Source organism: Salvelinus fontinalis, chromosome 8 (genome assembly GCF_029448725.1).
Source record: "Salvelinus fontinalis isolate EN_2023a chromosome 8, ASM2944872v1, whole genome shotgun sequence".
In the NCBI taxonomy this organism is placed as follows: Eukaryota; Metazoa; Chordata; class Actinopteri; order Salmoniformes; family Salmonidae; genus Salvelinus; species Salvelinus fontinalis.
In genome coordinates this window covers 29023815-29048959 of record NC_074672.1, presented here as the reverse complement: position 1 = coordinate 29048959, position 25145 = coordinate 29023815, and the positions used below count along the sequence as shown (strand labels likewise).

General features: G+C 43.6%; 2 protein-coding genes across 6 annotated transcripts; one reads left to right on the top strand and one right to left on the bottom strand.

The window, feature by feature from the left end:
- The first annotated feature begins 10663 nt into the window (after nucleotides 1-10663).
- On the top strand, nucleotides 10664-18369 carry LOC129861048 (receptor-type tyrosine-protein phosphatase V-like). Of its 2 annotated transcripts, XM_055932100.1 has the most exons (11): nucleotides 10664-10801; nucleotides 11378-11543; nucleotides 11824-11923; nucleotides 12270-12360; nucleotides 12544-12620; nucleotides 12711-12845; nucleotides 13167-13289; nucleotides 13496-13656; nucleotides 14141-14276; nucleotides 14684-14751; nucleotides 14898-18369. In XM_055932100.1, the coding sequence occupies exons 2-11, from the start codon at nucleotides 11539-11541 to the stop codon at nucleotides 15148-15150; spliced, it is 1149 nt and encodes a 382-aa protein (XP_055788075.1). In that variant the 5' UTR covers nucleotides 10664-10801; nucleotides 11378-11538; the 3' UTR covers nucleotides 15151-18369. The 2 variants fall into 2 exon arrangements, with proteins under 2 accessions (XP_055788075.1, XP_055788076.1); XM_055932101.1 differs by lacking the exons at nucleotides 10664-10801; nucleotides 11378-11543; nucleotides 12544-12620 and having other exon boundaries at nucleotides 11836-11923.
- On the bottom strand, nucleotides 16985-24898 carry LOC129861047 (transcriptional regulator QRICH1-like). Of its 4 annotated transcripts, none has more exons than XM_055932098.1 (12): nucleotides 24662-24898; nucleotides 23139-23438; nucleotides 22930-23031; nucleotides 22644-22793; nucleotides 21850-22572; nucleotides 21510-21675; nucleotides 21267-21421; nucleotides 21053-21167; nucleotides 20808-20916; nucleotides 20570-20721; nucleotides 20377-20467; nucleotides 16985-19410 (listed from the first exon to the last, which is right to left on the bottom strand). In XM_055932098.1, the coding sequence occupies exons 2-12, from the start codon at nucleotides 23394-23396 to the stop codon at nucleotides 19233-19235; spliced, it is 2199 nt and encodes a 732-aa protein (XP_055788073.1). In that variant the 5' UTR covers nucleotides 23397-23438; nucleotides 24662-24898; the 3' UTR covers nucleotides 16985-19232. The 4 variants fall into 4 exon arrangements, with proteins under 4 accessions (XP_055788073.1, XP_055788071.1, XP_055788072.1 ...); XM_055932096.1 differs by having other exon boundaries at nucleotides 20808-20923; nucleotides 21054-21167; XM_055932097.1 differs by lacking the exon at nucleotides 24662-24898 and adding an exon at nucleotides 24229-24650 and having other exon boundaries at nucleotides 20808-20923; nucleotides 21054-21167.
- Between the last annotated feature and the right edge of the window lie 247 nt (nucleotides 24899-25145).

Here is a 25145-nt window from a genome sequence, read left to right as displayed (position 1 = left end):
CAATCCATGTTAATTCATGGCGTTATTTTATGGAGCTAGGAAGATGTTAGGTGACTTGGTGAGAGGTATCAGTAGCTTCACGTGGCTTAATTCTGGCATGAATCACCCCCCATAGAGCCCTGAGATGCTAGCCCATGTTGAAGCCATTGTCTCCCACAGATGTGTCAAGTTGGCTGGATGTCCTTTGTGTGGTGGACCATTCTTGAAACACGGGCATGGCTGCGGGGAAATGTTCTAGGTTGGGCGTGCTGACGAGTATTTTTGTTTGCTCATACAGCTCCAAGGAGGGAAAAGAGAATGTAGTGAAAAGAATACTGATTACTTGGCTTAGTTCATTTTTTGTTGTGAGTCGCTAATGCCGCAGAGGATCATCGGAGTAAATGTGAATTAACGGTAGTCTTCGGGACAAAATTTCACCTACTCATTTGAGCAGCCACAAAGCAATTGCCTAAGCCTACTGTATGATTGCGATAGAACTTCAGTGCCCCTAGCAGTCATACCACGCAATATGATTTTCACATGGATTTTTATGATAAAAATGTTAAACCGATAAATGGCAGTTAAATTTTTTTTTTCAATTGGTCACATAATACTAACCTCTCTTTCCTTCTCTCTCAGTCCACTGAGTGCTAAAGGTTGTAATGACGCCTTCTACCTGAACCCGTGGTGGCCCCCAACAGCCCCATCGTACTCCACCCAGCCAATCAACAGAGAGTAGATCCTTGCTCGCTGCCTCACAGTGAGAGAGAGATCAAGGAAGTTGTTGCCAACTTCTTAGACATCGTATCATTACGACGTAGGTGAGAGCATGGGCAGGGCCATTGAGGTTATCTCTATTTTGAAGTAGTACATTTTCTACTTCTACGAGTTGGCAAACAAACAGAAAGGGTTCACACTGGTGTTTGAACAGTATAAAGCCAAGGTTGGTGATTTACTGCCACCTGCAGTTATGGAATGTTTATTCACGAGTAGGCCTATAATTTATTGGCCCATCTCCTGACAGCTAAACATTTTTTGAAACTTGACAAATTATCCAATGGATTATGATCATTTGCTGGTAAAAACATTTGTTTCTCCACATATTTTAATTTGCTCCATGGCAAGGCAGCTAGGTGTAGGGTCGTCACTAGTTAACACAGCCACAAAGTCATAAACACTTTAGATTTCAACATGATCTTAAAATCTGTTGCACATCATCTCATAGAAAAGGCACGTAAGCCTCGCGGAAACATCCAAAGTCAATACAGTGCATTCGAAAAGTATTCAGACCACTTGACTTTTTCCACATTTCGTTACAGCCTTATTCTTAAAATGGATCGGGCTCAATATGACAACAGCCAGTCCAAGTGCAGGGCGCGAAATTCAAAAGATATTTTTTAGAAATATTTAACTTTCACACATTAACAAGTCCAATACAGCAAATGAAAGATAAACATCTTGTGAATCCAGCCAACATGTCCGATTTTTTAAATGTTTTACAGCGAAAACACCATGTATATTTATGTTAGCTCACCACCAAATACAAAAAAGCACAGACATTTCTTTCACAGTACAGGTAGCTTGCACAAAACCGACCAAATAGAGATAGAATTAGTCACTAACCAAGAAACAACTTCATCAGATGACAGTCTTATAACATGTTATACAATAAATCTATGTTTTGTTCGAAAAATGTGCATATTTCAGGTATAAATCATAGTTTTACATTGCAGCTGCAATCAGAAATAGCACCGAAGCAGCTAGAACAATTACAGAGACCAACGTGAAATACCTAAATACTCATCATAAAACATTTATGAAAAATACATGGTGTACAGCAAATGAAAGACAAACATCTTGTGAATCCTGCCAATATTTCAGAGTTTTTAAGTGTTTTACAGCGAAAACACAACATAGCATTACATTAGCTTACCACAATAGCCAAAAACACAACCCATTTATCAGCAGCAAAAGTTAGCGATCGCAAAAAAACAGCAAAAGATATATAATTTTTCACTAACCTGGACAAACTTCATCAGATGACAGTCCTATAACATCAGGTTATACAATACACTTATGTTTTGTTCGAAAATGTGCATATTTAGAGCTGAAATCCGTGGTTATACATTGTGAAAACGTAGCAACTTTTTTCAAGAATCTCCGGATATATTTCTGACACTCACCTATTCTGACCAAATAACTTATCATAAACTTTACTAAAAATACCTGTTGTACAGCAAATGATAGATACACTAGTTCTTAATGCAATCGCCGTGTTAGAATTCTAAAAAATAACTTTAGTACAACATACAACTTACGTTATAGCGAGACAGCGCCCAAAATCTGGGCGGAATATACGTCTAAACATTTTCGACAGAAATATGAAATAACATCATAAATGGGTCCAACTTTCGGTGAGCTTCCATCAGAATCTTGTACAAGGGGTCCTTTGTCCAGAACAATCGTTGTTTGGATTTAGAATGTCCTCTTCGTCTGTCGATTTAGCAACCAAAGCTAGCCAAGTGGCGCAAAGCTGTCCATCGTCACCAAACGCAGAGAACGGAACACGCCAAAACTCCCGAAAAAATTTCAATAATCTGATAAAACTATATTGAAAAAATATACTTTACGGTGATATTGTCACATTTATCAAATAAAATCAAAGCCGGAGATAGTAGCCGTCTATAACGAAAGCTTTTCAGAAACCAATGCTGATGTCCTACCCGCGCCTTCCTGAACAAAGGAAATTGGGGTCATGTCATTCCAAGACCTCTCTTTTGACCTCAGATCAAGCTATACACTCCATTTCTTCTCTCACTGCCTATTGACATCTAGTGGAAGGCGTATGAAGTGCATGTAAGCTAATAGATTTCAAGCAAATTAATAGGGAGGCCCTGGAACAGAGCCTCGATTTCAGATTTTTCACTTTCTGACAGGAAGTTTGCTGCAAAATGAGTTCTGTTTTGCTCACAGATATAATTCAAACGGTTTTAGAAACTTGAGTGTTTTCTATCCAATAGTAATAATAATATGCATATTGTACGAGCAAGAATTGAGTACGAGGCCGTTTGAAATGGGCACCTTTCATCCAAGCTACTCAATACTGCCCCTGCAGCCATAAGAAGTTCAAATCTGTTGCACATCATCTCATAGAAAAGGCACGTAAGCCTCACGGAAACATCCAAAGTCAATACAGTGCATTCGGAAAGTATTCAGACCACTTTACTTTTTCCACATTTCGTTACAGCCTTATTCTTAAAATGGATAAATATATACAAATCTCAGCAATCTACACACAATACCCCATAATGACAAAGTGAAAACAGTTTTTTTGAAATGTTTGCAAATGTATTCAAAAATAAAAAAACAGATACCTTATTTACATAATTATTCAGGCCCTTTGCTATGAGACTCGAAATTGAGCTCAGGTGCATCCTGTTTCCATTGATCATCCATGAGATGTTTCTACAACTTGGAGTCCACTTGTGGTAAATTCAATTGATTGGACATGATTTGGAAAGGCACACACCTTTATATATAAGGTCTCACAGCTGACAGTGCATGTCAGAGCAAAAACCAAGCCATGAGGTCGAAGGAATTGTCCGTAGAGCGCCGAGACAGGATTGTGTCAAGGCACAGATCTGGGGAAGGGTACCAAAAGATGTCTGCAGCATTGAAGGTCCCCAAGACCCACAGTGGCCTCCATCATTCTTAAATGGAAGAAGTTTGGAACCACCAAGACTCTTCCTAGAGCTGGCTGCCCGTCCAAACTGAACAATCGGGGGAGAAGGGCCTTGGTCAGGGAGGTGACCCGATGGTCACTCTGACAGAGCTCCAGAGTTCCTCTGTGGAGATGGGAGAACCTTCCAGAAGGACAACCATCTCTGCAGCTCTCCACCAATCAGGACTTTATGGTAGACTGGCCAGACGGAAGCCACTCCTCAGAAAAAGGCACATTAATGTCCGCTTGAAATTTGCCAAAAAGCACCTAAAGGACTCTCAGACCATGAGAAACAAGATTCTCTGGTCTGATTAAACCAAGTTGAACTCTTTGGTCTGAAAGCCAAGCGTCACATCTCGAGGAAACCTGGCACCCTCCCTACGGTCAAGCATGGTGGTGGCAGCATCATGCAAAGTCAGGATCTTGGGAAAGATAAATAGAGCAAAGTACAGAGAGATCCTTGATGAAAACCTGCTCCAGAGCGCTCAGGACCTCAGACTGGGGTGAAGGTTCACCTTCCAAAAGGACAACCACCCTAAGCACACAGCCAAGACAACCCATGAGTGGCTTCAGGACAAGTCTCAATGTCCTTAAATGGCCCAGACAGATGCCGGACTTGAACCCGATTGAACATCTCTGGAAAGACCTGAAAATAGCTGTGAAGCAATGCTCCCCATCCAACCTCACAGAGCTTTAGATGATCTGCGGGAAGAATGGGAGAAACTCCCAAAATACAGGTGTGCCAAGCTTGTAGCGTCACACCCAAGAATACTCAAGGCTGTAATCGCTGCTATTTTTCAGATTCATCAGGGGGTCCTGCAGCACCGTCAGCATCCCTACGTCCTGTGGCTATGCACATGGGGAACTGTTGAGCATAAAAACCCCAGCAGCCTAGCAGATTAGCTGTTCAGGAGTCTTATGGATTGGGGGTAGAAGCTGTTAAGAAGCCGTTTGGACCTAGAGTTGGTGCTCCGGTACAGCACGTGTGGTAGCAGAGAATCTATGACTAGGGTGGCTGTAATCTTTGACAATTCTCAGGGCCTTCCTCTGACACCGCCTAGTATATAAGTCCTGGATGGCAGGAAGCTTGGCCCCAGTGATGTACTGGGCTGTGTGCACTACCCTCTGTAGTGCCTTGTGGTCGGAGGCTGAGCAGTTGCCATACCAGGCGGTGATTCAACCAGTCAGGATGCTCTCGATGGTGCAGCTGTAGAACTTGAGGATCTGAGGACCAATGCCAAATCTCTTTAGTCTCCTGAGGGGGAATAGGCGTTGTTGTGCCCTTTTCACAACTGTCTTGGTGTGTTTGGACCATGATAGTTAGTTGGGGATGTGGACACCAAGGAACTTGAAGCTCTAACCTGCTCCACTACAGCCCAGTCGATGTGAATGAGGGCGTGCTCGGCTCTCCTTTTCCTGTAGTCCACAATCATCTCCTTTGTCTTGATCATGTTGAGGGCGAGGTTTTTATTCTGGCACCACACTGCCAGGTCTCTGACCTCCTCCCTATAGGGTGTCTCATTGTTGTCGGTGATCAGGCCTACCACTGATGTGTCGTCTGCAAACTTAATGATGGTGTTGGAGTCGTGCTTGGCCATGCAGTCATGGGTGAACAGGGAGTACAGGAGGGGACTGAGCAGGTACCCCTGAGGGGCCCCCATGTTGAGGATCAGCCTACCCTAGTCAATGAATAGCATTCTCACGTAGGTGTTCCTTTTGTCCGGGTGAGAAAGAGCAGTGTGAAGTGCAAAAGAGATTGCGTCATCTGTGTATCTGTTGGGGCGGTATGCAAATTGGAGTGGGTCTAGGTTTTCTGGGATAATGGTGTTGATGTGAGCCATGAGGATCCTTTCAAAGCACTTCATGGCTTCAGAAGGAGGTGAAAATGCAGATGTGCTTGATGATGGCCGATATTGAGGGAGATATGAAGAACGACTTTGAGCAGAACAGGAATAGGGAAGCCCAGGACCGGAAGATGTTGACCAGCCTTCTTTAGGGCTTGGAGTCGGTCTACCAGAGACATATTGAGGAGATTCTGGACAAGATAGGGATTCTGTGGGACATCATGATCAACAACATTCTCCAGGACCTCCATGGAAGGAGAACAGTCCAGAACTCACTGTCTGCCCGGACCGGCCTTTCTCCGCTGGTTACTACAGCATCACAGCCAGAGAACCTCCATTTCCGCCGCAGCCTCCGTCTGGCCACCATCACCCCCCTGACAGCAGCTGGCAGGAAGCTCCTCCAGGGAGAAGCAGGAGAGGCCCAACAGCTTGGTGATGATGCGGACTTGATGATAACTGGAGTTGAGTTATGTAAAGGGAATATGTTTGTAAAACTATAACTGAAACGTAGTTAGCAAACAAGATTATATTTATGAGGCGGAAGTATAATAGACCGTATGTACACCTTTTACAACCTGGACATCTAGATATCAGACACTACAATAATCTGCCATCTACCACTCTTAGGATGATGAGGCAAAGAAGACTGGCAAAGGGAAGACGAAGACGAAGAAGAAGCCAGAGAGAGAACAAGCGAAGGAGGAGGAGAAAGACAGTCAGGTGCAGCAGAAGGAGGAAATGGTGGAAAGTAAGCCAGAAGACAATAAAAAGTCAGGGTAAGTGCGCAGTAATTAAAGAGGTTGTGCGTGTTCACAGATTGAGAGAACGATAACTATTTACAGTTGAAGTCGGAAGTTTACATACACCTTAGCCAAATACATTTAAACTCAGTTTGTCACAATTCCTGACATTTAATCCTAGTAAAAATTCCCTGTCCTGGGTCAGTTAGGATCACCACTTTATTTTAAGAATGTGACATGTCAGAAAAATAGTTTAGAATTATTTATTTCAGATTTTATTTCTTTCATCACATTCCCAGTGGGTCAGAAGTTTACACACAATCAATTAGTATTTGGTAGCATTGCTTTTAAATTGTTTAACTTGGGTCAAACGTTTCGGGTAGACTTCCACAAGCTTCCCACAATAAGTTGGGTGAATTTTGGCCCATTCCTCCTGACAGAGCTGGTGTAACTGAGTCAGGTTTGTAGGCCTCCTTGCTCGCACACACTTTTTCAGTTCTGCCCACAAATTTTCTATGCGATTGAGGTCAGGACGTTGTGATGGCCACTCCAATACCTTGACTTTGTTGTCCTTAAGCCATTTTGCCACAACTTTGACAGTGTGCTTGGGGTCATTGTCCATATGGAAGACCCATTTGCGACCAAGCTTTAACTTCCTGACTGATGTTTCAAGATGTTGCTTCAATATATCTACATAATATTCCTATCTCATGATGCCATCTATTTTGTGAAGTGCACTAGTCCCTCCTGCAGCAAAGCACCCCCACAACATGATGCTGCCACCCCCGTGTGTCACGGTTAGGATGTTGTACTTCGTCTTGCAAGCCTCCCACTTTTTCCTCCAAACATAACGATGGTCATTATGGCCAAACAGTTCTATATTTGTTTCATCAGACCAAAGGACATTTCTCCAAAAAGTACAATCTTCGTCCTCATGTGCAGTTGCAAACCATAGTCTGGCGTTTTTATTGTGGTTTTGGAGCAGTGGCTTCTTCCTTGCTGAGCGCCTTTCAGGTTATGTCGATATAGGACTTGTTTTACTGTGGATATAGATACTTTGTACTTGTTTCCTCCAGCATCTTCACAAGGTCCTTTGTTGTTGTTCTGGGATTGATTTGCACTTTCCGCACAAAAGTATGTTCATCTCTAGGAGACAGAACAAGTCTCCTTCCTGAGCGGTATGATGGCTGCGTGGTCCCATGGTGTTTATACTTGTGTACTATTGTTTGTACAGATGAATGTAGTACCTTCAGGTGTTTGGAAATTGCATCCAAGGATGAACTAGACTTGTGGAGGTCTTGGCTGATTTCTTTTCATTTTCCCATGATGTCAAGCAAAGAGGCACTGAATTTGAATTGACACAAATTATGTCAATTAGCCTATCAGAAGCTTCTAAAGCCATGACATAATTTTCCGGAATTTTCCAAGCTGTTTAAAGGCACAGTCAACTTAGTGTATGTCAACTTCTAACCCACTGGAATTGTGATAAAGTGAAATAATCTGTCTGTAAACAATTGTTGGAAAAATTACTTGTGTCATGCACAAAGTAGATGTCCTACCGATGTGCCAAAACTATAGTTTGTTAACAAGAAATTTGTGGAGTGGTTGAAAAACTAGTTTTAATGACTCCAACCTAAGTGTAACTTCCGACTTCAACTGTATATGCATGCGTGACTGTAAATTGCTTTGCATAAAAGCGTCTGCTAAATGACATATATTATCCTCTGGGCAGGTTGGGAGGATGGCCCCTTCCCCAGAGGACCTCTACTTCTCCTCACTGCCCTTAATGCTCTCTAGTGGAACACAAGTGTTGTTATGAGTCAACCTGGTGCAACATGTAACACACTGTGAGCCCTTACTGTGGATCATTTGTCTGATGATGCAATGTTGAGTGTAATAAATGGTTATTAATCGGATTATTAATCAGTGTGTTTCTTTGACATAGTTGGCACTGTTGAATCTACCTATTTGATTTAATTTGTAACTAAGGCTGGAAGAACATAGGCATTCACAGGTCGCAGTTGTAAATGAGAACTTGTTCTCAACTGGCCTACCTGGTTAAATAAAGGTGAAAAATGTATTTAAAAAAACGATTTTTGTGCACAGCATTGACCTGTCAACACAGCACTTACTATACTATGATGCAATAGGAGAGATACTTTGTATATATAGTGTATGTGGACACGCCTATTAGTGGATTTGGCTATTTCAGCCACACTTAATGCTGACAGGTGTATATAAATCGAGCACACAGTCATGCAATCTCCATAGACAAATATTGGCAATGGAATGGCCTTACTGAAGAGCTCAGTGACTTTCAATGTTGCACCATCCTAGGATGCCACCTTTCCAACAAGTCAGTTCGTCACATTTCTGCCCTGCTAGAGCTGCCCCGGTCAACTGTAAGTGCTGTTATTGTGAAGTGGAAAGTCTAGGAGCAACAACAGCTCAGCTGCGAAGTGATAGGCCACACAAGCTCACAGAACGGGACCGCCGAGTACTGAAGCACGTAACGCATAAAACTCGTCTGTCCTCGGTTGTAGCACTCACTACCGAGTTCCAAACTGCCTCTGGAAGCAACATCAGCGCAATAACTGTTCGTCGGGAGCTTCATAAAATGTGTTTCCATGGCCGAGCAGCCGCACACAAGCCTAAGATCACAATGCACAATGCCAAGTGTCGACTGGAGTGGTGTAAAGCTCGCTGCTATTGGAGCCTGGAGCAGTGGAAACATGTACTCTGGAGTGATGAATCACGCTTCACCATCTGGCAGTCTGACAGACGAATCTCGGTTTGGCGGATGCCAGGAGAACACTACCTGCCCCAATGCATAGTGCCAACTGTAAAGTTTGGTGGAGGAGGATTAATGGTCTGGGGCTGTGTTTCCTGGTTCGGGCTAGGCCACTTAGTTCCAGTGAAAGGAAATCTTAACCCTACAGCATATAATGACATTTTAGATGATTCTGTGTTTCCAACTTCGTGGCAATAGTTTGGGAAAGGCCCTTTCCTGTTTAAGCATGACAATGCCCCTGTGAACAAAGCGTGGTCCAAACAGAAAAGGTATGTCAAAATCGGTGTGGAAGAACTTGACTGGCCTGCACAGAGTCCTGACCTCAACCCCATCGAACACCTTTGGGATAAATTGGAATGCCGACTGCAAGACAGGCCTAATTGTCCAACATCAGTTCCCGACCTCACTAATGCTCTTGTGGTTGAATGGAAGCAAGTCCCCGCAGCAATGTTCCAACATCTAGTGGAAAGCCTTCCCAGAAGAGTGGAGGCTGTTATAGCAGCAAAGGGGGGACCAACTCCATATTAATGCCCATGATTTTGGAATGAGATGTTCGACAAGCAGGTGTCCATATACTTTTGGTAATGCAGTGTACCTGCTGATATTCACTACTGACATTTTACCATCTTCAGTTTTTTCAATTTGAGACGTTCAAGATTCCTGTTAACACTGGTAACTAGTGACATATCAAACACAAAGCAATACCATTTATCTTGAATGCTTTTGATTGTATTGGACATCTTTGTCAAAACATGAGGAAATAGGTCTCTGCAATAATCCTAGGTATACCGGTAACTCAATACTTACGCAAGGCTGTGGCTTGTATGACCTTTTTCTCCTGATCCATTTTGAGCTCTAGGTTGGAAGAGCACTGGTTATAAGCAGAAACCACCAACAAAACCTTGGAGAAATTATCATTAGGCACTCATTATAAATGTCTCAATAGTATCTAGTCATGCCATGGTCACTTTCCCTGCTAGAATAAGATGCACAACTGAAAATCCTTGGGATGCTGTAACCTTGACTACCTAGCATTAGAATTTGGATTTCTAGAACTAATGCTCATTCTATGGACTAATGACCCTCTCCTTGTATTCGTGGTCTCAATAAACAATGTTCCCCATATGAAACAAAAATAAAATGAACTGCATTTCACAACAGCAATAAAAGATCCTTCATGCTATTTACATAATGTGTTTGTCTTTCTTGTAAGAATTCTTAAAAGTTGTTTTGGTATTTGTATAAGAGATATAAGTATATAATTAATAAGAATATTGCTAAGACCAGTGGTATCTGTTATTCAAGTCTACTGTGTAGGTCCTCTCTTGATTGGAGTGGTAAAAACAGGTTATCTAGCATGATTTTAAGGTGCGCAGCTGAGTATTATTACATTTTATAGGTACCATTCATGAGCAATGAGTGGGATTAAATGTGGCAGTATTACAATACATCTTCTTAATAAATATCAAATAAACACATTGTCCACAGCCACATACCTTCCTTAAGTATTTGTTTCTTTCTCTCCGCCCCTTTAGTCTCTGTCTCAACCCACCCCTCTTTCCCTGCCACTTTCAGAGAGAGAGAGCGAGAGAGAGGGAGAGAGAAATTAAATGTGGTGGTTTGGATAACTGGGGCAAGGTAACTTGACAGGATAGAACACATCGAAGGGAAGGGAGCCCCTGGTTGCTCTCTCAACTCTTTCTCACTTAAAGGAACACTTACAAAGGTAATAGTAAAATAAGAAATAATACGTTGGTGTTGCTCACCCCTTCTGGGCTGTACACTTGTTTTGTGTTGTAGACCTGTTGGTGTAGGTTTTTTCTAGTGTTCTCAGGTTGGTGATGAATGCGTTCTTTGTTTGTGTCAGACAGTGTTGAACAGAAAGTGTTTTGGATGCTAGCAGTTGATTCTGCAACCTTATTCTGTAGGCTAAATTTTACTTTGTTATATAGTGTGTTATATATATATATATTTTTTTTAATGGTGTAATATGAGACATTCTTACTACCTCTGAGCTCCTTGAACAAATTCAAACCATCCTGTGTAAGAATGTTAGACTTCCGCCCAACATTTGATTTCTATATTAATGCACATCTGTATATTTGTATGTTTTTATGAAAGTATTTGTTGTGTGTTTGTGTTTGGTGTGACATGGTCTTTTTGGTGAGCCATATTCCTCTTTAACTAGCGAGGGAAGGGTCAGTAACTTCAGTTTAGTTCTACATTCAAGTTACACTTTTCTGACCATTTTGACCAAGGCATAGTAATCACAGAGGCTTTGCTATTTCTTCCACATGATCAGTGATGCAGAAGCCTCTCATCCAGGATTTGGCACTGCAATCGGTCTGTTGTTCTACAACTACCCAACACAACCCCACAAGTCTGAACCCCTCTACGCTACACACACCTGTTATTGGTTACCAGAGGAAGCTTAAAGCCTAATCTCTGCACCTGTAACAAAACATGAGGTGAGGAACTTTGAATGTCATTGAGCGACTGGATTGAATAACTTGAGTCTTTGTTGAAATGGTATTGAAGAGAAAAGTAACGATTGATTGGCTGATTGAATGCTGTTAGAACTGTTTTAGCCTATTGTTGCTTCCTCAAGTCTAATGGAATGATGGCATTAAGAACAATCTGGGTGTAGTCATTTGGAAAAATGCCACTTTGAGTAAAGCTGGAGCTCAATTTAAAGAGTTGTTTAAAGAGTGTTTATTGACTGAGGATTGTTGCCATATTTCCATATAGGGTACGGGTGTTCTCACGGGCACATATACTACAGGAATTCCATCTGCGCTGTCAATCACTCGCTGCCAAGGACAACAGTGGTTTCTGGCAGAAGTTTGAGGTAAACCAATCTCAACCGGTCTTCTATTGAGTAATACCCTGGCTCTGTAATCCAAAAGTGTTTCCCAACTCCAGTCCTCCAGTATCCCCAACAGTACACATTTTTGTTGTAACCTCAGACAAGCACACCTGATTCAACTTGTCAACTAATCATCAGGCCCTCAATGAGTTGAATCAGGTGAGTTTTTCCAGGGCTACAACAAAAATGTGTACTATTGGGGGTCGTGGAGGACTGGAGTTGAGAAACATCAGACTATTGAGCCTTGGATACTTTGTGCAGCGTCTGCTGTGGCAGTAAAGTCCCACTTTCATAGTGTCCCTTCAGTTGCTGTTTTTTCACTGTTCAGGAGCTGAATGATGTTGGTAAAGAGTTCACTACCAGGGCTGGAAATCTGGAGGCCAACAGAGAGAAGAACAGATACCCCTACATACTGCCTTGTGAGTATTATGGTACATACCATATCAGGGCACCACCACATGCTACCTCTGAGTAATAGTTTATTACCATGATAATATGACCTGCCGTATCTAAGCACATAAACATTATCTTCACATCTATCCCATGTGTGGTAATGCTCCCCATTTTCTGATCACTTTGAGTAATGGTCCCTGTGGTTTCAGATGACCACAGTCGAGTGAGGCTGTCCCTGCTAGACTCCCAGCTACACTCAGATTATATCAACGCTAGTTATGTCCCTGTGAGTACTCTGTCTGTCTATCCATCTGTCGCTGTATGTCTGTCCGTCTATTCATTCATCAAGTCTGCTGTCTGTCTGTCTGCTCCTCAGGGTGGATGTACGGAGCGAGACTTCATCTGTACCCAGGGTCCTTTGCACAGCACCATCGCTGACTTCTGGAGGATGGTGTGGGAGCAGAACGTTAGGATCATTGTCATGGTGACCGCCTTGAAACAGAAGGACATGGTGAGTGAGGGATTTGATGGTGATGGGACACTGAACAATTCTAAAATGTATTAAACGTTCATGGGTAACATGTTGACTACATCCACAGCATCAAGTTTGACGTGTAGACTTGCATAGTTCTTCTGGTTTTATATTGCTCTCATTGCCACCCATGAAGTTATGGAAAAGTCTTCGTAAGCATATTCTTGCCCCTGTTGATGTGGGTGCTGCACAGAGTGGGTGTATCTACCATGAATTTGTTATAGTGTCACATTTCCTGCTGTGCACACAGTAGTTTCTATACTTTGTTAGTTAGACAACGTGTTGACTGTGTTTCTCCAGGTGCTGTGTGATGAGTACTGGCCAATGGAGCAAGGGACGGTGTCGTACGGAGTGGTCCAGGTTACCACAGTGTCTCGTAAACGGCGTCCAGATTATTTCATCACCACCATTCACTTACGACAGGTGAGGCCTAGGTCCTGTCATATCCTTGTTGTCCTTTTTTATTGTAACAAAGACTATTAGTTTCAGCCACTGGCCAACAGATGTAGGCTATTTCCAAGATGAATCGTGTGTCTGTGAGTGGTACAGATAGTGTGTTTGTCTGGTGTTTGTATGTGGTTGTTCTGGTAGTGTGGTTGTGCTGATAGTGTGTGTGTCTGTTGTTTCAGCACGGTTTTCCCGTAGAGAGGACAGTAACACACTACTACTACGCTGCCTGGCCAGACCAGGGTGTACCCAACAACCTCTCCTCTCTCTGTGCTTTCACTGAGCATGTGAGGCAGCATCTGGACACTCTACCCCTTCTGGGGCCTGCAGTGGTGCACTGCAGGTATGACCTCTCACCTCTGACCCCAACTCACCTAGCTTGCAAACTGTCTCACACTTTTTGTTTTCTGTGTCATTATTTATTAACGTCTGCTTAGATTTTTGGCCTTGATATTTCTGTGACAGAAACATTAATAAAATGTTACATTTGCAAGTATACAATGTGCAGCACTCAGTCTGTTTTTTTGTTTATTAACTGTGAAAATAGCTGAATACCAGAGTCACATTTCCATCACTGTAAAACATTTAAATCATAGTCATTGTGTTGGTGGTGTTGGTGGTTCCTTAATATTTGCAGATATCTGTGTATGAATCTCAGTTGAGACAATATCTCTATATAAAGTATGTGTGTGTCTCAGTGCCGATTACACATCTTTTAAATGCTGTTTGTATCTCTCTCAGTGCCGATTACACCTCTTTTATATGCTGTTTGTATCTCTCTCAGTGCATATTACACCTCTTTTAAATGCTGTTGGTATCTCTCTCAGTGCAGGTGTGGGGCGGTCTGGGACGTTTGTTGCTCTGCTGTGGCTGATGCAGTTGTGTGTGCGTGGCATCATGCCTGATGTTAGAGCAGCCGTGGAGGACCTGAGACGGCACAGAGTCATGATGGTCCAGAACCTGGTCAGTCCACAACTACTGAGAATAATGATGATTAGCTGAATCAGTTGTGTTGGGATATAAACAAAAATGTGCACCCCTATAGATAGAAACCCTACCCCAGGAAAGTGATTCATTAGGATCCTTGTTGCACATCATCATCATCATCAATAGATAACTGAAGGCCTGATGCTGCATTGAAAGTAGTTTGTCTCTAGCCTCCCCGTTTATTAAGTTGTGATAATGGTTCCTGATGACCTACTAGTACAACGTGAGGCTATATAACCCTTCAGAAAAGGATAGGGCAGCTGAAGGCTCCTCTCTGCTGACAAGTTAGTCTGTTCAAGAGCTCAGCTTGTCTCAATGTTCATGTCATCTTCATTAGCTGCAGAATGTTCTCAATGTTGTGTTCCCTCACTGCGTGTACCCAGGAGCAGTATATACTGGTTCATCAGTGTCTAATGCACTGGCTGAGTGGAGGGAGTGTGGGACCTCTAAGGTGAGAGCACAAAGCAAACACTCAAGTATTATCTTTTTTTGCAAATATTAATGTTTCAGATGGTAACAATGTCTATTGAAACAGACAGTATCATATTACACTGTGCTATTTGATTCAGCTGGCTATCAGAACTCTCAATTTCTCAGCAGAGTACAGAGTCATGCTGGCCCTGCTCATGTTGATCGGGGGCAGGATCACCCCCTCACCTCCTCAGGGCGATCAGGTCAGGGAAACCCGCCGAGAGGGAGTCGCAGGCGGCAACAGGAACATCACACACCCCATCCAGTCCAAACCCAACCACAAACCCAGAGCTCCGTGCAACAGCTGCTCAACCCTAGGAACTTGCTAAGAAGACTGCTGCCCCCCTCTATGCATATTAATCCACAAAAACATACTTGAGGACTAATCGCAAATGCAGACACACCCAACACCTTAATCCGCATTTACACACCAATCTATAGCCACACCCTCATCTTCACTCAGTCACACACCTGGAGGGGCTAACTGCGTCTGAACAAACAATAGTACACACACCTGTATCTACAAGTGAAACCACACATCCAAACTTTGCCAAGTGGGAATGGGCTGATTTATTCCTCTCCAACACACCTGGGGTTGAGGGAAGATGTCCCGACCTAGGGACTACTGTACGTTGTGTGTCCCCTTCCCACACCTGAGTGGGAAGGGGACTTGCCCTATGAGATGACTGTGTGTGTGTGTGACAAAAGACAGACAAAGGAGGCAGCCGCAACAATGGATCCATCTACTTCCTGGATCAGTCCGACAGACATACGGAGAGGAACATGCCTCTCCGGTTGAACCTGTTCCTCCAGACTGGATTTACCAACCATGAAGAACTAAGGCCTGAGGTAATGGGGGAGATATGTACTTGATCACAAATGGTGCTGAGACGCACATCTATTCTCATGAATGTCTGACTGCAAAACCAAGATTGTCCCTATGTATAAGGTTGCAGCAATGTTGAAAAGCATTTAAAAAGCATAGTAGTGTGCTGGAACAAGATTTGTATGTTGATGTACAACATTGTTTTATGTGTCTCTGACTGCTTGTTAATCTTCCCGGTGAAAAACAGCCTCTACCACAATTTAGACCCTTGATTTACATTAGGAAAATTATATGAAAAACATTTAACTACTTTGTGCAGAAACTAAGCACTATTGTTCACGTTATCTCCAGAGAAAAACACAAACACGTGGTGAGTCACTGCACAAAAAAGGTCATATTTGAAAATCGCAGAGGCACTGTCATTCTCCATAAGGCTCTGAAAGCACTTACATAACATAAAGTAGACCTTGAAATATAGAAAACCCAGTTTTCAAACCCAGTTTGGGTTTCTTTGCTCAGGCCACTGTAATTAGAGCCAGGAGTTATCAGACCCTATATCCTGGCCAGGGAAAACTCCTGGTTCTATGATGTATAATACACATGCTACCAAGTGCACTATTTTATCAAGTACTATTAATGCTGTTAGACTCCCTCATACAGTAGCTGCAGGCTGTGATGCACTGTGTTGAGGTCAGAGAATAACAAAGACCTCTAGTGACTAACAGGCTGTATTAGCATAGGCAGAATCATTGAGAGCTTCCACCATTTTAATGTAGTCAACTGGGTGGGACCTCCAACTTCATTGGCTGTTGACTCTGTTGGAGTCATGTCCAACCCAGTCATCAGGAGGGATCAGCCAATCGTAAAGAAGAAAATGTACTATTTCAGAATGGAGATTGCCATAATGGCACAGATGCAAAGAGGAGTCCTCCATCTTGCTCTATGGTTGAGGTCCATGTAAGAAAGTGGTTTAATAGTCAACAATGACTAAGCCTGGGTCACATTCAGAAGCCCACAACGTAGCAAAACCTTTAACAGAAAGAAAAAGTCTGTTCTTATGACAAGTTTATGTGGAACACTTTCATTCACTGCCTGCCATAATCCATTAGGGACCACAACAGCCCGAGCACCATTCAGTCAGTTCACTGTGCCTCCAGACAGTTCAGTAAGGTCACCACAGGTCTGTTCAGTCCAGTATCACACAGAGACGGAGCGGAAAACAAAGAGTAAAGCCCATCATAGTTATGAACTTGCAGGTGAGTCCATATATACACACACCTGTTCACGGCTAGGCAACAATGAGATCAGGAAAACTATTAAGAAAGAGGAAATGCAACAAAGAGGGGTACTCATGACAAAGAAGCAACAGTGTCTAGTTAACACCAGCAACATAAAAAAATATACATGTATTTTACAGAATAAAACAGGAGAAATGCATATATCCCTCAGTCTGTTGGTGAACAGAAAATAACAATTACAACAGCAATGCTTAAATGAAAAAAAAACATTTGAGAAAAGATTTCACAGGTTAGTTTTTCATAATGAATCTTGTTCTGAATGCAGCTCTGCAGTGGTTACTAGCTGGCACAACCACAAAGGCATAACATCTGATTTTAAATCTAACCCCAACAGTCAAATTAAGACCCAAAAAATATAAATGTTATGACAATATAGCCAATTTTGACTGTAGCTGGCCTATCTAAGGGGAAATCACAGTTAACCTACAGGACAAGACTCATGACACATTAACCTGCAACTACTTCCTTTGGCAAAAATATTTGATGGAAAGGTTGTATCTAAGGCTGAGTTTACAAAGGCAGCCCTATTCTGATGTTCTGCCCAATAATTGGGCAAAAAAAAAACTATTGGTAAAAAGAAAAATGTATATATAGAATCTAATTGGGCTGTCTGTGTAAACGCAACCTAAGGCTTGCAAGCGGTATTCTCTGTATGGATGAAAGTTAAGTATGCATCTTGGGATGTGCAGTGTACAAAACTTTAGGAACACCTGCTCTTTCCATGACAGACGGACCAGGTGAACCCAGGTGACAGCTAGGATCCCGTATTGATGTCACCTGTTACATCCACTTCAAATCAGTGTAGAAAGATAGACAGGTTAAAGAAGGATTTATAAGCCTTAAGACATGGATTGTGTATGTGTGCCATTCAGAGGGTCAATGGGCAAAACAACAGATTTAAGTGCCTTTGAACAGTGTAGGGCAGTATGGTGCCAGGCACATTAGTTTGAATGTGTCAAGATCTGCAACGCTGCTGAGTTTTTCCATGCTCAACAGTTACCCGTGTTTATCAAGGAAATCCAGCCAACTTGACAAAATAATGGGAAGCATTGGAGTCAACATGGGCCAGCATCCCTGTGGAATGCAACTCAATATTAGGAAGGTGTTGCTAATGTTTTGTACACTGCATGCGCTATACACTAGTACTTCCCAACCCTCTTCTCAGAGACCACCAGATGTTTCAACTTTTGGTTTTAGCCAGAAACTGGTACAACTGATTCAACTAGTCAAGGGGTTGATGATTAGCAGACTAATTGAATCAGGTGTGCCAGTTTAAGGCTACAACAAAAATCTGACACATCTGTTTGTCCCCAAGGAGAGGGTTGGGAAATCCTGCTATACACAGACAATCAACATATACATTTAAATGCCCACACCAATAGAAATCCACTTTTTCAGGGTGAAAGACAATTGCCAGAGCTTACCCATGATGTTGCACAACAATGTGAATCAATAAATCATCGTTTTAGTCAAAGTATGATATTTGGGCTTGAAGTGACAAATCCAAATGTGTAACTTCGGACGTTTCCATGAGGCTTACCTGCCTTTTTCTATGAGGTGACATGCAAATTATTTTCACCCTACGTTTCGCTTCGGGGCTGGGTTTTATTTAAATGTTATCACCCACCAACATGGCAATATTTATTAGATCGGAAACACCTGCTGCAAAGTTCTTCCTAATCGAGAGTCGTCTGAGAACCAAACAGCTTTTCTCTGTAGCCTACACTTGAGTTTCCACTAGATAAAAACAGCCACAAAGTCAACATTGGCTATATCATACATACAAATTCATGAAAACAAAAAGTAGCTTCTTTTTCACCTTAAGGATAGGCTAAGGTTAACAGTGTGGTTAAGGTGAGAGTTGGGTTTAAAATCAGATATAAGATCATGTTGAAATAGACAGGGTTTATGACTTTGTGGCTGTGTTAACTAGTGACGACCCTACACTTGGCCACCTTGCCACGGAGCAAATTAAGATAAGGGGTGCAAACTAATGTTTCTACCAGCAAATTATCATAATCCCTTGGATAATGTGTGAATTTATAATTATTTTTGAGCCGTCAGGAGGGCTGGACCAATGAATTATAGGCCTACTCGTGAATAAACATTCCATAACTGCAGTTGGCAGTAAATCACCAACCAAGCTTTATACTGTTCAAACACCACACTCCGGGTGGCAGTATGAACCCTTTCAGTTTGTTTGCCAACTCATAGAAGTAGAAGAAGAAAATGTACTACTTCAAAATAGAGATGGCCTCAACGGCCCTGCCCATGCTCTCACCGACGCCATAATGATGCTATGTCTAAGTCAATGGTCATTCCCCTCCTCCAGTCCTGCTAGTGTATGTTGGCAACAGCTTCCTGGATCTCTCTCACGATGAGGCAGCGAGCGAGTATGTGCTCCATCTGCTCTCTGTTGATTGGCTGGGTGGAGTACCACAGGGGGCTGTTGGGCGCCACCACGGGTTCAGGGTTCAGGTAGAAGGCGTCGTTGCGGCCTTTAGCACTCTGTGGACTGAGAGAGAGAAGCAGAGAGAGGTTAGTATTATGTGACAAATGGGAAAAAAATGTCAACATTTTATCCGCCATTTATTAGTTTTCCATTAAAAACGCTTCATAAAATATAAAATGTGAAATCCTACTGCGTGGTATGACTGCTAGGGGCAATGAAGTTCTACCGCAGTAGTCCGGGTAGATATTTGGTTAACTATTTAGCAGTCTTATGGCTTGGGGGTAGAAGCTGTTCAGGGTCTGTTGGTTCCCGAATTGGTGCATCGGCACCGTTTGCCGTGCGGTAGCAGAGAGAACAGTCTGACTTGCGTGGCTGGAATCTTGACAATTTTTAGGGCCTTCCATCTACTGATTAAAAGGAGAATAATTTTAGCATTCTAATGCTGTTAAATCTATGCCTCAACTCCCATTAAAGGAAATAACACCATGTTGAAACGGGAGTAAATGTCGAACAGTGATATTGATGAGAAAGACGCACCTGTTTCAGCAGTGCGGGTCATGGCTCAAATGGTGCTTGCATTTAGCAAATTATCTCAACTCAAGTAGGCCATTGGCAATGGCTGCATATCAACTGCAATCATTTCTGTAATCAGCACTTTCTTTTCCAACTGTTAAGGACGATTACGTGCGGAGCGCTTTATATCCGTCACAAATAATTTGAAAGACGCATATCCCCTTTTAACGTCACAGCATTGTTGTGTTAGGTAGGCCAATTTGTAAAAAAAAAAAAAGAATTTTAAAAAATCCCTTTACGACGATGATCGGGACCTGTTAGTGGTAGTTTTGTGATAACAGCATTGTGGTTTAAATTTCTTAATTTTACTGATTTTTTGTAAAGATTTTTTTTTAAATGTAACGTTCACACCCCTAGTTGTATATTAGTGTTCTACAAATATCAGGCTAGATTCAGAGGCATTATGTACCGTTCAACTGTTTCCTTCACACCCTTACTCCTTGGCCCTCAACTCACCATTTGAAGAGGTAGAAGTCGTAGAGTTTGATGGGGCAGCGCAGAGGGTTCTCTGGGTGCTCCAACTGCTCTGCATACATGTCATCTGTCACTACGGGAGAGGGGTTAGAGGTTACCACCAAGTTTCTGCATGTCACAAAGAGCCATGTACAGTATTTGACCCCTGGCTCTCCTGTCCTGGGTGACTGCTCACCTTTCTGTCCTATCTGGTGCTGGCCAACAGGCTTCAGGTAGCGGATGCTGGTGCACTTGTCTTTGGGGTTGTTAGGGCTCTTCCTGGTGTGTCTCAGGACCTTGGAGAAGGCCAGCTTCAGATGCTGCTCCACAGTCTTCAGCTGGAAGTACCTAGGGGGGACCAAGAGGTGTTAGATACATGCATTTAGTGTGTGTGTGTGTGGGGGGGGGTGTGTATGTGTGTGTAACTTACTCACTTGGTGTTGAAGAACATCAGCGTAGTCAGTAGCGTTGCAGGAGAATGGGCACCCAGCTGTTTACACTCCCACAGCATCTCCTCTGTCACCTGACTGGCGATGAGGTAACCTGGGCCAGGAAGTCATAAAACACAGCAAAAAAACATGAAACACCTGACATGTTTTTTTCATCACTAATTCGTACAGGTGATATGTACAATGTGTATGGTTGGGCACTAATGGACTATACCGATTTCTGTTCTTACCTAGTGGATGGACGCTTGGCCTCCATGGCTCCAGTATCCGATGCAGACACTGGGAGAAGCGCCCGTAGTACGGGTCTGAAAACACGTCATCCACACGACCATTATCAACCAGATACTACAGAGAAAGACAGGAAAGACAAGAGAGTAAAAAGATAGTTATAATATAAAGTAGCTTCCATTATAGTTACTATATTCCTGTGTGTGTGTGGGGCACCTTCTGTATGCAGAGGAAGACGTAATAGAGAACGTCAGCCCCATAAGTCTCTCCCTCCAGTCCTCGGGCCTCCTGGCACATGTGAGACAGCCCCACACTGAGCTCAGCAACCGCACACGACACCAGGTCCTCCTGGAACCTCAGTGCCTGCCGGCCTACACACACAAGTATAAACAGTCAATGGGATGCTGGCTAGCGAGGGGGTAGACATACTGTTCGACAAAAAAAGGTGAGTGTACTTACGGCCAATGGGAGCTAGTTTGTTGATCTCGTCCTTGTCCAGCTCGGCATTCTTCCTCTGGGCCCAGAGCTTCCACACGTCAAGCCCCTCCTCAGGCTTCAGAGAACAGGGAAGCATCATCTCTGTATGCCCCTGGCCCTCCATCTCTGCTACTGCCATGGTCTGACCCTGCGCAGACACACCAGGGCTATCAGTATGCAAAACAAATGCAGCAAGAGACCAGGCCATTCGAGTTAAGATCTCTAAACAGAAAAATTAAATCAAGATTATAAATTATATCAATCTTGATGTAGATATTTGGGGCTTCTAGAATTATAATCTGTAGCTGCTGAATAAAGTGACCTGTAGTTGCTGTACGTCCTGGACCTGCACCCCTCCCTGTGTGTGCAGCACCTGCTGCTGGGGGTCCCAGATGAGCGACTGCGTGGTGTTGCCGTACCCTTGCACCGCCACAGGGATGTGGATGTTCCCGTGCATGAACTGGGCCGGGAACAGAGAGTTTGCCGCCACTGTCTGGTATTGCACTTCTTCATGACCCACCGACGACCCTGTCATCGTGGAAACTGCATGACTCGAGCCGATCGTAACTTGCGTTGGCGTAGTGTGTGCCATTGTCGTTGTAGTCGCCCCACCAACCTGCACAGCGCTGTATGCTTCCTGGGGGATGGCGATGTGTGTGACGCCGCCCTGATCACGTGACCCTGGCGGGGCAGAGTAGACTGGGATGGTCCAGGTCTCTCCAGTAGGGCTGGTGATGGTACCTGTAGCGCTGTACAGGTGGCTGCTATCTACAGTCAACACGTCTGGCCTCAGAGATACGTAGCTCTGCTGCTGTCCCTGACCCTGGGGGATTGCTAGTACAGTGGCCAGCTGCTGACCAGGCAGGGCGTAGGACACTGTGATGGGCATGTCCACCTTACGCTTCTTGGCTGGCTGGAGGGGGGAGGTGGTCTGGATGGTGTTCCCCCGGGGAGAGCCCTGCTGCTGGGAGGGGGAGAGAGCTCCCACCGTCTGGATCTGGATCTGTTGACCACCCGCCACCGCTGCCATCAACTGGGCCTGCAGCTGAGAGGGAGAGATGTTAAAATACATTATCCATTAGGTATATGTGTACACCAACTGGAATGTGTGTTTACCTGTTGGTGCTGTTCTTCTGTGAGGTCCCCAGACTGTATTAGCTGGGCTGTGGTGACCCCCTGCAGCTGTTGATTGGAGGAGGAGGGCAGCTGCAGCACCTGGCCCCCCACCCCAACCACCTGGCCCTGATGTTGCCCCCCGATCTGCACCTACAGGAGACATATACATTTCAGTTAACCAGGATAGTCATAGGCTCTCAGCAATAATTGGCACTCATTTTTAGGAGAGTGGCAGGGATAGAGCGAGACAGTGAGCGAGAAAGACAGAAAGAGTAGATGATAATACCTGTATTATGTCTTGGCCTTGGTGCATGGCTGTGGTCATATTTGGTGAGAGCTGCTGCTGTGCTGCCATCACCTGTTGCTGGGACACCTGTACCTGCTGTTGCTGAAGGTAGAGCACCAGGTGGTTTTTATTATAATATGGATCATGTCACCAAATCCATCTTGTCTTTCACAAACTCGACATGCTATTTTCCTCTCTCTGTCTCTTACCGGACAGGCCAGTTCCAGCAGTGACCCAGCCACCTCGGTGCTGTCTGTGTATATGCAGTTTGCTCCCTGCTGGTACACCGTAGTGGTGGTAGTGGTTGTGGCGGCAGCGCCGCCCTGATGGTTGAACTCCTGCAGTGCCTCGGGGCCCTTGTTGGCCAGGGACTCCAGGAACTCCTTCATCCGATGCTGGGGGACACTGCGGGCCTTCAGCCTCACCAGATCTTCAAACGAGCCCCCCGAACCCTCCATGTTATTCATCACAGCCCAACGTTACTCTTCTACAGGGGATAGGATGGGTGCCTGTGTGGACATAGACAAGACGCATGTCAGTTATTTACCTTAAACATGCAATAATTTACTTACTGTCATGAAGGCTTAAAGGGCAACTCCACCACTTTTCAACCTCATCTCTTTCCACAATATGTGAAAAAAAAGCACATTTCTACATTTTAGAGAAATAAATCAAGTTAAAAAGTTATACCCGATAACATCAAATGCCATTTTCAAACTGATATACGGTGACGTGGGGAGCAAGAAAAATATTGTTGCAGGTTTTGAAAATCAGTTTCTTACTTTTAATCCTACCCTGTGATGTCACAGAGAAGCATTTTTTAGGACCTTATGTTTTTATCCACAGATCATAGAAACGTACCGTTTTCACATATTTAGACAAAGATAAGGTGCTGTAGATAAAATGTTGAAGTGGTGGAATTGCCCTTTAAGTTACAATGAATATGTAAATAGAGTTGTGGTACACTACAGTTGTCTGTCACAAAAAAATAGCTTAATTTTGGACGGAAATGAACGTTTTAGGACAAGAATATTTGCTGACAGACAAGGGGGCAACTTTTGTGGCCGTTTAATCAGTAGTAGGTGGCCTTAGACTCCGTTCTGTCCGGACAGGACTATGACAGTGGTTAAATGCAGGAATGTTTACATCTGACAGAAGCTAAAGGTTAATTCTGCTGGCATGGGGTATAGGGATTCGGAGGGTGCTGCAAAAGCGTTGTATCAAGTCAGAGGAATTAAATAATCCACTCCGAAGTCGGAACAATGTTCAGTGACAGTCGAGGTCAGGGCGAGCGCTCACCAGGTATGTCTTGTCCTGGTTCTTCGCTCGAGCAGGTCGGTTGTGAGAACACCGAACGAAGATGAAACAATCTCACATTTGACTGGGTGTGAATTAAGTAATTGTTCATATTGTCATTGATACTGAACAAATGCCAAGTGTACATTAACTACTGTTACTAAAGGCGATATACTGGTGCTGTAAATCTACTGTAGCTAGCTAACGTTACAAGCTAACTAACGTTAGCTGACTACGGTATTTTGCTCGTTCCCGTGGAGTCCCCTCCTCCCTACCCGCCTACTAAACAAACAGAATATGCAGCTCTTCAGCAAATAAAATACGCCATGTTAATGAAAACACAAAATAGATAATGTGGCGAATAGAACGTCAGTATAAAACGTGTTATGTTCAGTAACAGTATAGCTCTCTCCTCCCTGCCTGGCTTTACTGTTACCTCTCTTCTCCCAGGCCGACCAAATCCACTCTCTCTATCCGCCCAGAAATGCAGCTCCACAAGCCAGTAGCAGCGTCTTTCTTGTGCATAGGAGAGATACAAATTGTCTCAGTGATCTTTTAGACTTGGATTTTTCACGGTTTCTTGCTATTTTGTCTATTATTTTCCCTTTTATTTTGCAGTCAGATTTCACTGGGCGCCATCTTACAACTACACCCCTTTCGTCCAATCAGATGGCGTTCTACTGCGGCGTGTTGCTAACGCGAGATTACCCCCTTCAGATGCCGCGATAAATTGATGTGACGGTCATTTTAAAGGGGACATGCAGTGCAACATGCCACACGTGTCACAACCGTGTGACAAAAACGCTTCCAGATGAAGCATAACTCAAGATTAAATAGCAATCTAATTCCTTTAAAGTGCGAATTAAATGTATTGTTCATAAGGCTGTGTGCTGCTCATGAGGAACAACCTAACAATAAAT

Excerpts from the sequence above, each read along its gene's own strand:
- LOC129861048 (XM_055932100.1), top strand. Across the intron at positions 11,924-12,269 it reads GTTTCTGGCAGAAGTTTGAG|GAGCTGAATGATGTTGGTAA; the intron begins GTAAACCAATCT and ends TTCACTGTTCAG. Across the intron at positions 12,846-13,166 it reads CCTTGAAACAGAAGGACATG|GTGCTGTGTGATGAGTACTG; the intron begins GTGAGTGAGGGA and ends GTGTTTCTCCAG.
- LOC129861047 (XM_055932096.1), bottom strand. The coding sequence starts at position 23,396 with ATGAATAACATGGAGGGTTCGGGGGGCTCGTTTGAAGATCTGGTGAGG. Across the intron at positions 21,676-21,849 it reads AGGACGTACAGCAACTACAG|GGTCAGACCATGGCAGTAGC; the intron begins GTCACTTTATTC and ends GTGTCTGCGCAG. Across the intron at positions 19,411-20,376 it reads GACTTCTACCTCTTCAAATG|TCCACAGAGTGCTAAAGGCC; the intron begins GTGAGTTGAGGG and ends TCTCTCTCTCAG.